This window comes from Plectropomus leopardus, chromosome 11 (assembly GCF_026936395.1).
Source record: "Plectropomus leopardus strain MGB_pleo_1.0 chromosome 11, ASM2693639v1, whole genome shotgun sequence".
Lineage (NCBI taxonomy): Eukaryota > Metazoa > Chordata > Actinopteri > Perciformes > Serranidae > Plectropomus > Plectropomus leopardus.
Genome location: NC_142186.1, coordinates 11,783,686 through 11,799,580, shown reverse-complemented (window position 1 = coordinate 11,799,580; position 15,895 = coordinate 11,783,686). Strand labels below are relative to the sequence as shown.

Genomic DNA, 15,895 nt, shown 5'->3' with positions numbered 1-15,895 from the left:
TTTTCAGGCTTGACATCACAGGTCCACAGTACTAGATACTTGTGTTATTTCTTATATCAAGACAAATAAAAACCAGTGGTGGAATATAACTAAGTGCATGTCCTCACTACCTTTATCTGACAGCTTACGTTACTTTATAAGAAGAGTTTATGAAGTTTTGCTATAAGTTAAATTAAGAAAATTAGTTGATTAAACACTCTTTCAATTCACAGAAAATTGATAAACTTACAAGTATTTTTCTTTTTTTGAATATAATTTTGAGTTGTAGGGGTTTTAATGGTTTTTATTCTCCCTTTTCAATCATTTTAAGTTTTGGGGGGTGATTTTTTTTCCTTTAAAAAATAATTCTGAGTTTTATCTGTGATCTTTTTTTCTTATTGAAATATTTTTAGTTTTGGGGTATTTTTTTTTCTATTTTATACATATATAAGTATAGGGTTTTATGGTGTGTTGTTTATTTATTTATTTTTTTAAAAAGATTTTTCTGCATTGGGTACTTTTACTTAAGTACATATTCCTGATTATATGTACTTACTTTTACTTAAGTAAAATTATTTACGCATGACTTGTACTTGTAATAGATCATTTTCAGTTACTTAAGTAAGGAAACTGAATACTTCTTCGGCTGATACAAACCCAGCCCTCGTCGCTCTCCTCGTGATAGTCATCCCCCTTTCATGCTAAGATAACGTTAGCAGATGAAACATGGCAGAACGCTTAGAGTACTCCTGCTGTGGATAAGAAAGGAGGAAACTAGTATTTAAAAAAAAAACAAGGTAAGACACCTATCGCTTATTTTGCAGGCGTAAGTGAAAATTTGTGTAAAAATGACTGCTCTTGGGTCGTAACAAGTGGTTTGTTGGCTCTAAAATGAGCGACGGTTAGCATACAGCCTGAGCGTACCACATCGTAAATTGATGTTGCCATGGATACAGCGCTAGGTGCTACTCTGCGACGTAATTAGAGCGATCCGGTGTTGATTAACGGACGCTCCTCCGCTGCTTCCTCCAGCTATCTGTCTCTAGGAAAATAAACTCATGGTTACAGCGGGTAAAAATACTCAGCTGCTCTTACATCAGTGCGCTCCGTGATATTTTTGGGAACTTGTCCCATTCGCGTCGGAGTGGTTACTGGGTGTCTGTGTCTGCCAGCCCTGGATTGTCGCCTACTCTGTGCGGGGGAGAGAGACGACACAGTGCGTCCGCAGATCTAAACATGCGAAAGGAAATCAGCGCAGGGGTGCAGCAGTGAGGAAGTCTTTGAGATAAAAGATAAAGAAAAAAACAGGACACTGTGGGGCTCTGGCATAAGAATGACATTGACTCTGTGAGGATATGGATTGGAGCAAAACGTTCAGTCCCGTCGCCTGTATGAGCGCAGTGGTGGATGCTGTGTGGCCGACGGGGGACTTGGTCGGATTTGGATAGTTGTCGGTTTCAATATGCAACTACCTGACAAAAAGTTTGAACTGGGAAAGTGTGCTGAGCTGCATCAAAAATGATTTCAACTTATGCTTGACAGACCAGTAATGGATACTTACAAAATAGCCTGGTGACCAGCTTGTAATTGTTTATGTTTTATTTTGATGCGCTGGAGAAATGTGGAGCGCGTTTATGAACGGCTCGGGGCTGCACGGTGGGGGCGGTGCTGGTGGGGGCTACGTCCCGTCTCAAGGATGGGAGTTTGTGCCGTGCTCCAGGATGGATAGGGCAGAAAGAGGCAGGGGCAAAAGTCGCAGCCCGTCGAGGAGGATCTCCTCTCCGCCCACCGTCTTCAGTCACATCTACGATACCCAGTTCGGCGCCTCGCCGGGTGGAGGAGAAGGTGGAGCAGGGACGAGGCTTGAGCTCCTCAGGGGACAAATGTGGCCGGGTCCCGAACACCACCAGCAGCAGCAGCAGACACAACACACAAGACTTAAAAAGAAATTTGAGGATCTGAAAAAGCGACACGTACAGGATAAGGAAGAATGGATGCGCGAGAAGGAGTCATTATTGAGAGAAGTAGCTGATATACAAGTGATTGAAATATTTACTACGCCTGTTAAAGCTAAATATATTTCTGTGTGTGCCTTTAGTGGCCTGCATTCTTTTTTTCCTGCGCCAGTAGTGTATAGGAAGCTGTAAGTTTAGTTCACAGTGAATTTGTTGTGTTTTGTATCATCTCTTAAATCCCCAGAATATTCCTCAAATTTGATACACTTTTATACACCAGTTTAAGTATCCGTTTATTATCAAGTATTTATTTTGTCCACTGTGTTATTCCAGTTCATCATTATTTGGTTGACAAAACTGTTGCCATCTGTGTTTCCATGCAGGGAGGGGAGAACAGGAGGATTCTGTTGGACCTGAAGACAGTTTTGGAGGAAGTGCAGGCGGAGGTGAAGAGAGAGGAGGAGAAGAGGAGCGAGCTTCAGCTGCAGTACACCAGAGACAGATGTGCCTGGGAGCTGGAGAAGGCCGAGCTCCAAAGCAGGATTGCACAGGTAACTCATGAATGATGATTGCAATATTGTGTGAATGGATATTGTGAAGACTGAATTCAAAAGCATCTGCAAACAAATAGTTGGTTGCAGAAGTTTAGATGGTGTTTATGTGTATGTGTGTTAGAGTAATGTATGCATTAATGCAAATACAGCCATACATGCCTGGTGTGTGTGCTGGGGGCAGATATCAAATACAGAGTAACACTAATCTTGTTTAACAGCAATACCAAAGTAGTGTACTGCACGCCAAGGATGCTTTATTGCAGTTACCATCTATAAAGTTTCTTGTGTGTATTATGTTTGTGTACTGTCTCATGTCTGTGCATGTCTGGCCTCCACTTTGGTGTAAATTGGGATCGCTACATTTGCCACCCACATGGCAGGGTGATAAGTCACCCTGGAATCTATCCAACTCAAGCCTCAGCTTGGACAAAAGATTTTCACTGAGGAGACAAACGTAGTTATCCCTGCTCAGCCAGACACAGACACCCAACTTGGCTTTTAACAACTAGCTCCAAGTCGATAAAATATTAACCTATTGTTGCCTCAGACAGCTGCTGTTAAGTGTTTCTTGAAGTGGGCAGAGAATACTTGCAAAGTTAAGTTTGCATACCAGTGCCACGCTGTGTCAGGCATTGCACGGAACAGTTGAAGGGCCATGCATGGTTATTCTTCAAAGCAATTTGGCTTTGGGGATTTAGCTTTTTTTCCGGATTATATCAGAAGATGGATTTATTTGGTTGCCTAAAAGTAGAAATCTAAATCTAATTGGAAAAAGGAAAACAAGTTAGATTTCTCAGTGTACTGTTGGTCTTTGTCTCAGTACTCGTCATAACTGTTGCTGTTTGTGATGTTGTGATGATAGTGTCTTTATCTGCCAATTGAACCCCATATGGTTCCTATCACAGACTTGTTGGTCACGCATTCACCCATCACACAGCTCCCTTTTTGTGCATCCTCGGAGTCTATTAGAAAAACCAAATGGTTCTGAATGAAGTGATGAAGCTCAGAAATGCGGCGTTGAAAGTTAACAAGGTGGCACAATGATACTACAGAGCATTTGGACAAGATCACTGCTGACACGATGATACAGCAATGCAACATGGTTTTCCCAGATCACAGATCACATGCACACACAGATGGTTTAACTGCCATAATGTCATTGCTTCTGTGTGAGTAGATGGGCACAATGTTGCTTTGAGCTCTTCTCTAGCTGCTGGCTCTGTGCCTTCTCACAGTGAGTCTGACGGAGAGCCTTATAAAAACAGAGACTTTTACTGTTCTGTTTTGTGTTTTGTAAAGCCCATTGTGGCAGTGGGAGAAAGCAGCTTAATCTACTGCAGGTGGTTATACCCTGATGCCACACACACACACACACACACACACACACACACACACACACACACACACACTGATGTTTATACCAAGATGCTGATGAGCATAAGGCATCTGTATTACAGGCCGTTTAGTTGCCTGCCACTTCAGAGAGCTTTGCCACTCTGGAAAATCAGGGAGAACATTTAAAGTGTGCATTCATTTTGGATGGAAAACGCACACACACACATGCAGAAATCTTTACATTGATTGCACAAACAGACCAAGGGGAATGTGACTTGGAGTTAAGCCATGCCGGGTGGGGTAAGCTCCATTGTAAAAGTTGTTTTGTCTCTATGCCACATCCCGCCACAGTTTATAGTTTTAGGTACGTGTTTACCAAGTGCTAATCTAGGGTTGCTCAACAGGTTCAAAATACACTGAGTCGAAATATTTCACAGCTCAACAATCTAATGACTAATTTACAGACTTAACAGACTAAAAACTACTTTGTGTCACTCGTGAGGCAGTTAAGAGTTAAGTTGTGACAGGTTTATAACAAAAGTTTGGTTTGCTTTGAGTTTAATAAAGTAAGTTTAAAAGTAACGTGGCTGTTGGTTTTTTGACAAGGTTGTTGAAATCATGTTTTTACTCTTTACGTTTTACTTTATTCATTTTTATATATGAGGTACTGAACAAATCACATGTGGGCAGTGATTCAGGCTCCTGGAACCCGGCCAAAGAAATAGACAAGAATGCATGCAAAATAGGTGCAACTGTGTTTCATTGACAGTGACGTGAACAATTTCAGCATGGATGAGAAACTTTACTCTAATTTTCCAAATGTTGGCTTCACTGTAGCAGTGCAGAGGTCACACTCTAGCTATGAATGAAAACTGAGTTTCTTCAGGAGGTAGTAGGTAACTTAGTCTGTCTTGATGCTGATACAGATCACACTGATGATGATCCAGAATAGTGTTGATTTGGAAAATAGTATACCTAACATGCATGTCTGAAAGGAGTCTCCTTGCAGTTTTCTGTGATTAACTTTCTGGATGGCTAGCCTTTGTTTGTTCAGTTTTACGCTTTGTAGAGAGACTTTAGCACACAATCAGAGAGAGAGGCAGCCAGAACTACTGTAGAGGATTATCCAAGTTAGCGAATGGAACAAGTGGCGGATACTTAGGGACCTGGGTCCAGTAAGTTGGAATTTTTAGGTCACTTTAAGTGATGGCGTAAGTGAAATGGCATTTGCACACTGCCATGGTGAAAAGTGTCCTTACCTGTACTTAAACAGGAGAGTCTGCATAAATCCATTGACTAAATCTCTACATATGAATGAATTGTCATGTATAAAATTTCCACATCTTACTCATTTTTAGCTGTGGCCAGCAGCTGGTTTACATCCCTTTGGCTTTTTTAAAAAAAAATTCATTTGATAGGCCGAGAAACTGAAGCTCTGCAGCTCAAGACGGTTTAGCCAAATCAATATCAACTTGAATTTGGCTTGGTTGATGTTGTATGTCATAAATTCTTCTAATTATATGTTCTAAGTAAACAAGTGACTTAATTAAACTTCAGTACAGTTGTATATTATGAACAGTTGCATGCTTGTTCTAATCTTGAGATTTTAATCACACATCTTTGCCACGGAAGGCTATGGCTGTGAATGTAACTACTGTTTGTTGTTTCCACATCCTTTTTGGGCACTTCTACCACCAAATACCAAGCAAGCATCCAAGGTCCCAGGCAGAGGTCTTAGGCCGGATATTTCCTGGCATATTTCTCCGCATGCCTCTGATTTATGAAAGCTGCTGGCAGCTAGGAGACATCTCACTCTGCCGTAGCAGCCAAATTCCCCCTCCTCCTTTTACCTCACCTCCCCTAGGAATGTGACATTGTACAAGGCTGTGTGTCTGCTATTTATAGTGGGTCACCGTGGTGACACAGTTACCTTTATATACCCTGTGCCATACAGTGACGGACAGGGTGTCCAAGGGTAGCAGCAGACTCCTTGAAACTGATTTGAAGTTGTATGTGTGCATTCATGGGTGTGTTTTCCCGGAGCTGGCTGTAATGATGTTGACCTGCGATTCTGTTTGCATGTAAAGTTCCTCCAGAGTTTGCAGACTTCGCTGTCTCAATTAATAAAACACGGTCTTTGCTCTTTTATTTTGTCTTCAACCTTCTTATTTTTTCACTTTCACTATTTGTTTACATTTGGATGTTTAAATAGACTGTGGACGGCACCCATCAGCATCCATCTGTAATTGTGGAGAACTTTGAGAAGAGCCACAGGCAGACAGAAAGGGTTGACTTGTTTTTCTACACCATAATTTCATGACCCCAGGCCACAGGCAGAAATAGCACCATGACCGAGACTTGTAAGAAGGCTTTGGTCGCTGTCTGTGACTGAACACTGAAATAACACGCTCAGGCATGCTCGTATGCATTCTGTTCCCCTTTCTAACCGAAACACACTGCATACACACACATGAATGCATGCACATGCACGTGCACAGGCGTTGTCTTGGGCTCCTTTCATTTCCAAAGCCAACATTTTTTTACAAGCGACAGAAAATTCACATATTTACCACAGAGTGCACAGATCTGTATACCAAAACACACCCATATTTTTAAAAAGAGGAAAGCCTCTATATCAGATGTTTCCCTTGTATTATCTTGTTGGTAGAGGACATTTCGGATTAGTTCCTAACAGCATTATCTGATCAAGAGATACGAATCAGACCACCAAGACTTAAATCTTTGACGTTATCAAATTCAGCCTGTTTTTTAAGCTTCTTTAAACAGAGATTGAACAGTGGACTTTTTTGTAATGTTTCTTATTAATTCTTAGTGACAGCATTGTTTTTGCTTACGTTTTTGGCCTCAACACGGTGAAATTCCCAGGGGAAATGCCCAGGGTATTTCACTTGGAAAGAGTATTGAATAGAGGCACCCAGTAATGTTCTCATTAAAGCAAAAATGTCCAAGTGAGCCTAATATATTGGCATTTTTGTAATGTGTTAAAAGACATCAGATGGTCAGTCTTATTTGTATTGAGAGAACCACTTTGTTTATGTCTGTGCATCTCTTGAAACTGGTACAGTGTCATGTGACTGAGGCCACATGCATCCTCCGCAGACATATTTTGCTGTGCCTGAATCTGCCATATCCTGCACTGCATCCTGTGTTAGTGGAGTACCATAGAAAAGAGACTTGAACCCTGAACCCATAAGCCCTGTGTGTGAGTTCTCACAGGATATTCATCTTTCAATCCTCCTCTCTTGTCTCTCTCTTCCCTCCGCTGAACCCTCTCACACTTGTCCCTGTGGTGCATTATTCCTCCACCTCCTCCACCTTCTCTTCCTGCCACTCCTTCATTCTCTTAATTCCACTTTTAACAATTTTCTCTCACTCCTTCCTTGCTTTTTCAATCATCTGGCTTTCATCCTCTTTTTTCTTCAACTGTAATTTTTCCTTTATTACCACTGACTGTTAACTCTGTCTCTCCCACTCTCTCTGTTCCTTTTTCTCTCCTCCTCTGTGCCCTCTGCACTCCCTGTCTGTTTCTCTCTCTTCAGTTGGAGGTTAGAGAGGGTGCTGGGTCTGTCAGTACAGGGGTCCACTTGGCAGCAGGTCCTGGCTCTGTGGCATCGCGGAGTGCTCGAGAACAGCACGGCGAGACGTCAACACTCCGCCGGGAGAGGGAAGAGCAGCGGAGGCTCCTGGAAGACACGCACTCAACAGCCATGGACCTGCGCTGTCGCCTGGAGCACAATGAGAGGGACTGGCTAAGGGAGAAAGCCGAGCTGCTGGAGAGGTTCGACGTGGAGAGGAGGGAATGGGAATGCCAGCTGAAGGATATGCAGAGGAAAATAGAAGAGGTATGTATTAATTGTTTGGTTTTAAGTTGGATTTAGGTAAAAGCAAGGCAAGTAAACTGTTTCCAAACTTATGAAATTTCTCTCCATTTTTTTGTGTATGATATATGGCTTCCTATGCACCGAGTAGCCCAGAGTGTGTAACATTTCCCTCCTACACATCCTGTTCACCATCAAGACTGTCAAAACAATAATCCCTGATCAGTGCAGCTGTAGAGTTACGAGGGAAGGAAGGAGTGGACGGAGGAGGGGAGGGGTTCTGCTATTTCTCTCATTTCTGTGTACTTAGATAGAGACAATGATTGAAACAGGCTATGACCTGTAGTGACAGGAAGCTGGCATGCAACAGAAAGACATTTATGAGAGCAATTAATAGATAAAAATATACTCCTCCCTATGTGGCTTCAATCTGAAAATAAATAGAGAGATTAGACTATGCTAACTTGTCAATTCACTGATCAGTAGATTGACCAAAAAGTAATCAGTAACAATTCTGATTAGGCAACAATGTGATATAGATATTTGATTCTGATATAGATATGGCGATTTTGCTGCAAATAATTTTGGGGTTTGAGTTGTTCCCACAAAACAAGCATTTGGAATAGTGTTGCAACAGTATGGGATTTTCCCGATATGAAAATATTGTGTTTTCCTGGTATCGCAGTAGTTCAGAATTATTCTAATTGTCAGTCAGAATGACCCTGAAAGGAAGGAAATAGAAGGGCCAGTTTTGCTTGAATATATTTTTTTTCACTATTTGTTCTTTAAATGGACATAAGGGTAAAAACTTTCCCTTTTGAAAATAACTAATATAAAAGGTGAGATTCTCTGTCCAGCTGCATCTTTTTCCAAAATTGCAGATCAGCAAATGTACAGGGTATTATAATTGTCAACTTTCGTATCACGGTATACCTTAAAACCGGTGTATTGCTGGAACCCCATTATGGAATACCTCATCATCAGCTCCAGGAACTTGTTATAAGCATTTTCAATTATTTAATAAACCAAACGCTTAATCAGTCAATCCACCAAGTATTCAGCAGATTTATTTTAAGTGAAATGAAATGATAGGCAAACAGTTGACCTTTAACAGCTTGTTGGGATAAATGGTGGTATTAAGTTATAACTGGTGAATAAGAGAGTAAAAAAGGTTGAGACTGGTGAGAGAGGAAAGCAAATTCATGATCCGAAGAGAGAGGGACAAAGGTAAAGAGTGAGATACTGAGGCATGGTGGGTGACAAAGCCCGAGTCAAAATGTGACATGCCCAGAGGAGCAGATTAGTATATTTAATGAGAGAAGCCAACCAAAAGTAGTTGAACAGAGTGTGAAAGGCACTGGAACAATTTGCTATGAAAAGAACATGTGGCTCTCATTTGCCCCTGAGAGACCAGAAAATGAGAGAGGAAAACAGAAGAGAAATAAAGTGGGCTGAAAGGCAGTAGTCCCATCTAGACATTGCGTGATGGGAAAGGAGCCCAGTCAACATGAAATAGTTAGGGTGCTATTTTGGGATCCCATGGTAGGAGGCCAGAGGTTATCCAGTTTTATTTGAAAGAATTCTTTTTTTTAATCCTCTGTGGTCTAAATATGTATGTAAGATTCGTTGCTATGATGTCTTGCCTTTTTTGACTTTTCATAACCACGTATTAGTTTGAATGTGAGTGTGCAGTAGATGCAGTATAGTACTGTTAGTATTTATATATTATGTCATTGACATTCTTAATATTATCTGATCAGTTCATTCTAGACCCATATTCTGTATTTAACCTCAGTTAAGCATCCAGTAAGAGTAGAGTCATCATCTAGGCTGTAGGCTATTAATGTATGGTCATTTGAAAACAGCGCTTTAACTTAGGTCAACCTTTGTGATCTAATAGTATAGTATTTGGTGAAAAAAAAGTTGATTTATTTATTGTTATATTGCTTTTGCACCATCTAATTTTATATTTTAAATTAAAAAATGACAATGTTTGTGCCATTCAACATAAGCAAATACAATATAGTTGGAAAAAAAACCCCTCTATTCCCTGTTTCTAGCTGTACTGTGATGTGAGGACCAAGCGAGAAGGGACTGGACTGCACACTGAGAAGCAGGAAGAGGATGCTGTTGCACACAGGCTCAGCATTCGCTCGACCAGCACCGGCTCTAGCCTGCTCAGTGACAACGAGCCTCTAAGCAGCAGCAGTCAGTCAGAACCAATCACACACCCAGCTTTACCTGGTTTTGGTCTCAACAGACACATCAGTGGGAGTGGATGTGCCAGCAGGGATCATCGCCAGCCAGCCTGCTTCCAAGCAGACAGCCTCTTTGAATTTGATGTTGGTGGTCAGTTCACTCAGAATGATCATTCACAACCTGAGCTGGTGGAGGAGTTAAGATCCAGAGGCACTTGGCAGCAAGACTCTGTCACTGGTAGCAAAGAAGCTGTGGATACCATCGAGCTGGATACTTTGTGTCATGGAGCTCTTGGATGTGGAGAGTCACAGAAAAATGTCTCTCAAGACAGTGACAAAAACGTTGGTGCCGAAGAAAGACCTTTTTGGGCAGAGCTGAGTTACGGCAGTGACAAGAAGAAGAACAACACTGCTCTCAATGCTGTGAGTTTTTGAAAGTATTTCCCTATTTGTTATGAACATTAAATTATGTTGTATACAGTAGGGAGTGTCCAGCATGTCTCATTGTGTCCCTGTCTGTCTTTCTCTGCGTCTCAGGCTCTGAAGGAGATAGCCCGTATAAGCGAGGAGCTTTGTAGCTACCAGGATGAGATCAGAAAGAAGAGTGGGGATAAGAGGTAAATAAATCCCTTTTGCTATGTTAAATTCCTGGCGTCAACATAAAAACCTTGATAATCACTGTACATGTTATGTCTGGATGATCTTTGATGTGGAAAACTTGTAGCTCTTGGTCAGTCTCCATTTTGATTAATAATTGAATAAACTCTAAGAGCCACGGTTGATCTAACTATAAATGTTTGATACAGCAGAAATCTGACATCAGAGAAGATCTTGGTACAACATGTATGCATAGACACAGTCATACCAAACACTTAGAGTAACAAAACGATGATTCAGCCTCATATAGTGGATTTATGATGTCACACAGAAACATGTGTACCTCTTGGTCCAGTCTGTTTTACATTGGAGTTTTAACATTTACGCAGTCTTCATGTCACAGTCTCTTAACCTGCAGACACCCTGGAGCCTGAAAATACCAATCCATGACCTTGGATGATTCATATATTCATACAATTACTTTTATCACACATGATGACATTCACATGTTTTAATACTGAATCATTTTCCATGACATTCTTACTGTAAGAGTAAATGCATTCTCTACAGGAGTCGATCTGAATCCCTGTGCCTACCTGAGGAGAGTGAGATGCCGCTTGCCCATGATAAAATCCGTCTGGAGGTCGATGAAGCTCCCTGCGACCTCAGCCAGATTTACGATGACCTTCGGGCCCTTGGAAAGGAAAACTGGATCACACTGTCACCAGATAACACCTGGCGGGCCGACAGAGGGCAGAGCAAAGCCTGGAGAGCCGACAGCGCGGATCCAGACAGCTACAGAGAAACACAAACGTGCCCTGGAGTACTTTCTGAGATTGATACAGCTGGTCCACCCATCCCTCCCCGCACCTCCTCCTGGAATCTGAGCTCCCCTACCCATCCAGACACAGAACTCCACATCCCAGAAACCCCTGTGACCACAGTGAGGAAGTGCCATAGTCCCTGTGTTTTAGTGGACAGAAAGTGCGGCAGCCCCTCTATTGTCAGGAAGTTTGAGGCCATGCTACAAGAAAATGAAGGAAAAGTTTTGATAGATGGTGTTGTAGCATCATGCTCTGTACCAGCTAATGATAAATGTAATATTGGCTGCTGCCACAGCCGCTGGTCCTGTGATGCAAGTAAGTTCACTAACAGCACGCTGTCTACATACGGGACTGTTCAGAAAAGCTTCTCTGAAGTCAACATATTGACTGTTGGTAAAGACATGCACTCAAATTACTGCCCTGGTGTCGGGAATTTAAAAATCTCTGAGCTACAAATACCTCAGACTGTCAAAGAATTACCTTTAGATTTGCTCTTGTCCTCTCTTGAAATACCACCTGCCAGCCCCCACCTCCAGGGCTCCAAAAGAAACATAATGCTGGAACAAAAAACAGCTGAGTTCAACAGAACTTTGTTTCAGGCCGAGATGGGGCGTGGCGTAGAGGAACATGACAGTTTTACAGTAACAGATGCCGGCTCTGTGGGTCGCCAACCAGTCTTATCAGCAACTTGTGCATTAGATGAGATTTCACCTCCCAGGGAGACAAAATTGCAGCCCCATTGCACTGATGTCACCACTAGCATCATGGGTGTGCACACCTCAGATTCCACTATTCATTACCCTGAGGTCCAGCCAAGGGGACTGAGATGTGGTCCTGAAGGTCAGGAGGTCAGAATGAAGCAAGAAATCCCTTCTCACCTTTCATCTGAACAGCCACAGTTAGGAGTGCGGGAGGCAGCAACAATAACCTCTCACAGTCCTGCACGCCATTCTGAGGTCAAGCACAAAGTTCAAACAGCAAGCAGTCCCTCCAGGAAAACACAACGCAGAGCGGACACAGAGCCTCTTTTTACTGAGCCTGTCCTGCCTGCAAATACCCAGCCAGGTTGGAGTGTGGACACTTCCAGCTCCAAGAATGAGAGTCCCCATGGAGCAAAGCCTCAGCCAGCCAGAGCTGCTGTCTCACTCCAGCAGTTGTCCGCTGAGAACAAACAAAGACAGATGACACAGCCAGGGCACCAGGCAAATTCAAGGCATGTGTCTGCTCTTCCTTCTCAGTCGGACTCCTCCAGACCTGGGCCTCGAATAATGAATGACCATCCTTGGAAGGCCCTCACTCTGGCTGCGTACCCACGGCCCGAGGGATCCAGGTCCAACTATGGGGCGGTGGAAAGAATTCTGAAGAATTACGAGAGCGCAGCCCGGGCTCAACAAAACCAAAGCCAGCCAAAGGAGACAGCCGCAAGTCCTAACGTCAGTGTCAGGCAGGAGGGGAATGTCACACAACTGGACATGCTGGACATGGACCCTCTGCCCTTATCTCCCAGTCTGAGACACACACAGACTTCACACACCTCACAGACACACACCACACATGCACAGCTCAGCAGCCAATGTGCCATGGGTGTGAAAGAGGTGCATCTAACAGTGCAGGTGGGTAGATTCTGAAAAATACAGTCTTAATTCACATTTTAACATATAAGCACCCACCTTGCCACTCAGCAGATGTGCTATTATATTCATTGTGCAGATGTTGACATTTAATGGCATTTTCTTATATCCAAGTCTGCATTTTGTTTTGACTAAGATAGAATTAAAGCCAAACTATATTTTCAAGGCCAATTACACCAGCGGACCTAAGTGAACTCACGCATTTCGTTCCGTTTCATTCCATTCTGAAACACTTAGTGATTGCCCTTGACTGAGGACAGCTCCGGTGGGAATGTTGTTTATTTCTGGTATGTGCTAAGAGACAGAAGCAGGCCAGAGCCTCCATTATAATCTGGGCATCTGGGCCATTCCATCGCTTAAAGGCTCCTAACAAAGGGAACCGGCGGTGTGGAATATAAAGTACTTGGCAGGAGGTCTATCACCCGCAACAACTTGTCTTTCATCTTGCAGTCCATCCATGGGGTCTGGAGGTAGTAGTTTTCCTGGCCTTTGTGTAGTAATTACAGAAGTATCTGCAAAAAGCCAGCTGAATAAATGCCCTTGGCAGAGCACGTAAATGGGAAAGCTGACGTGATTATGCCGCTTTAAAGTCATGCAAATGTTAACGGAATTGTGGGAGCTATTATCAAGCCAATTTCATTTGACCTCATGAAAAGAATGTAATTAGAGGCACCACTTTAGTTTGACCTCAGACGAGGAGCACTGTCCAAAATAAAATGCTGAAGATTGTTAAGATCTGGTGAGTGGCAGCAGAACCACAGCACATGTAAGGTACTCCACTTCAGATTCTCTCGACCTCAAAGAATGGGATCTACATGCGTGACCTTTCCACATGAGCGTGTTCCTGTTTGAAATATGCCTGTTGTTTCCCCCAGGGTCAAGAAGACTTCAGATGGAACACGTGACAAAATGTAAAGTATCTGAGTGTGTGGATTTAATTGTCGGTAGAACGGTGTGATAATCCTAAATGGTAATTCATCTGTTTCTCCACAGGAGAACGAAGAGTCCTCTGTCTCCTCCTCCGTTCAGAAGAACTTCTCGAGGCCAGCCTGTCCAGCCAACCGACGCCTCCCCTCCCGATGGGCCAGCCGCTCCCCCACGTCCTCCTCCTCCACCTCCTCATCCCCCTCCACCACTCCTGTTGTGCCTCCATCCTTCCCCCTCCAGAAACACACTTCCTCTTTTACGTATTCACATGCCTTTCACATAGAGACTGTCATCATTTGATCTCCACCTCAGCGTGTGATTGAACCAACAAAAAGCCTTCGGTGATAAACTCTGAACACTGAACATTGCTTTGCATTGTTGTTGTACATATCAAACCCAGACTGCTTCTCCACTCCTGCAGACTCAGAAGTGCTTTAGTTGTGAGTTCAGAAACTCACTTTTAGAATGTATGTGGCGTCCAGTAAAGCCTAACTGACCAAGGAAGGCAAGAAAAGGATCTGAAGCAGCTTCACTTATTCAGCAGTATGCTCCGATGGACCTGTCTGGCGTCATTCATAGCCTCAGAATGACAACATCACACCCAAAACGTCATTCATTCATGCCAACCATCTGAATGGATGTCCTATGCTCAGGTCTGGATTCTAGCCTTGACTACTGTAGCCTTGCAGATGTACCAACAGCAGATCCTCCATGACTCCTTCTGTTCTACATACTGTATGTACACCTTAAAGTGATGCTTGCTCATATTCAAACTATCCAAAAACTTCCAGCCAGTTGAAATCCAGGATGATGTATTCAATATGTACTGTATTTTGTATTTTGTGCACGACATGTTTTGTGTGCTTTTTGCACCAAATATGATGTTACATATGCAATATGCAGCATCATGGTGGATTCAGAGATAAAGGCAGCATAACAGAGTTTTCCCCCGAGCATCACTCAGTGTGCTGAATAAAGCAGCGTGGGTTTCTGCCTTCTTGAATATCACCTACAGTACATACTGGACTGTACCTTGCCTGTGACTAAAAATGTTTTTGCTTTACATTTTTCATAATTACAGCAACACAAAAAATGTGAATGTGAGTTCCTTTTTTTTTTTTATAACTTTGTACCAAAGGCTGGTTTCTTTATATGCATTTTCCTGATTTGAAAATCAAACACATTGCCTGTAATATCATTTATTTTTTCTTTCAACCCATTGCTGATGTTTTTCAATCAAATATAACATCATTCATGAGAGCCTGCTTTTGTGCATAACATAATTAACAACGCTTATGAAAAAAAATATTAAAAAGCCTTTTTTTCTACTTTTACTAATTCTGAATGGTCACATATCAGGACATTACTCAACTGAGTAGTACAGTTTTTTGGGGTCAAAGTTGTGAATCATATCATGATGAAGGTGATGCCTTTGCTGTTCCTTTTGTGTAATAAACAGACTTAATGATCTCTCTTCTCTTTTCAAGTCACTTAAACCAAAGTATTTGTATAAAACTTGCAATCATACTATGTGTGGTGTTGTCATGCTGTGCAGCTTTCACTTACTTGTCAAATAATTACACTTCTGAAAATGATTTCTTGGCAGATTAAACCCATGTGTGAGGCGTGACTTTGAAAGCGGCAGCATGACATTAACCTGTATATTGTTATTTTTTCCAATGATCTGCATTAAGTTAGTTCACAAACTACAGGCTAAGCCAGCCTCACTGCAGTGCAGTTGTCATGCCCCAGTGCAGACCTACCCAATCCTTACAGGAGTTATAATTTAACGAGTTCTGAACATCAATCAAGCAAGGCACAGAAATATTTCTGCATCAAGGAGTCCTAGGTGACTGTTCAACTCATAAAGATGAAGCACCAGAACCAAACGACTGTCTGGCTCCTTCAATCTCGCTGGCTGACGTCTCTGGTGACACTGTGATCTCTGCTTCTGACTGATGGCTGCAGAGATACATGACAGCAGCAGAGGGGCCATCCATCAATTTGATTGCGTGCTTGTGTGTTTTTAGGCTTTTTACTTTTTTATTTTTATGTA

General features: G+C 42.5%; 1 protein-coding gene across 2 annotated transcripts; it reads left to right on the top strand.

The window, feature by feature from the left end:
- Positions 1-734: 734 nt before the first annotated feature.
- Positions 735-15,309, top strand: mtcl3a (MTCL family member 3a). 2 transcript variants are annotated; one of them, XM_042490117.2, is made up of 8 exons: positions 735-2,018; positions 2,318-2,485; positions 7,384-7,686; positions 9,723-10,283; positions 10,398-10,477; positions 11,028-12,894; positions 13,788-13,823; positions 13,906-14,045. In XM_042490117.2, the coding sequence occupies exons 1-7, from the start codon at positions 1,599-1,601 to the stop codon at positions 13,815-13,817; spliced, it is 3,429 nt and encodes a 1,142-aa protein (XP_042346051.1). In that variant the 5' UTR covers positions 735-1,598; the 3' UTR covers positions 13,818-13,823; positions 13,906-14,045. The 2 variants fall into 2 exon arrangements, with proteins under 2 accessions (XP_042346051.1, XP_042346050.1); XM_042490116.2 differs by lacking the exon at positions 13,788-13,823 and having other exon boundaries at positions 740-2,018; positions 13,906-15,309.
- The last annotated feature ends 586 nt before the right edge of the window (positions 15,310-15,895 follow it).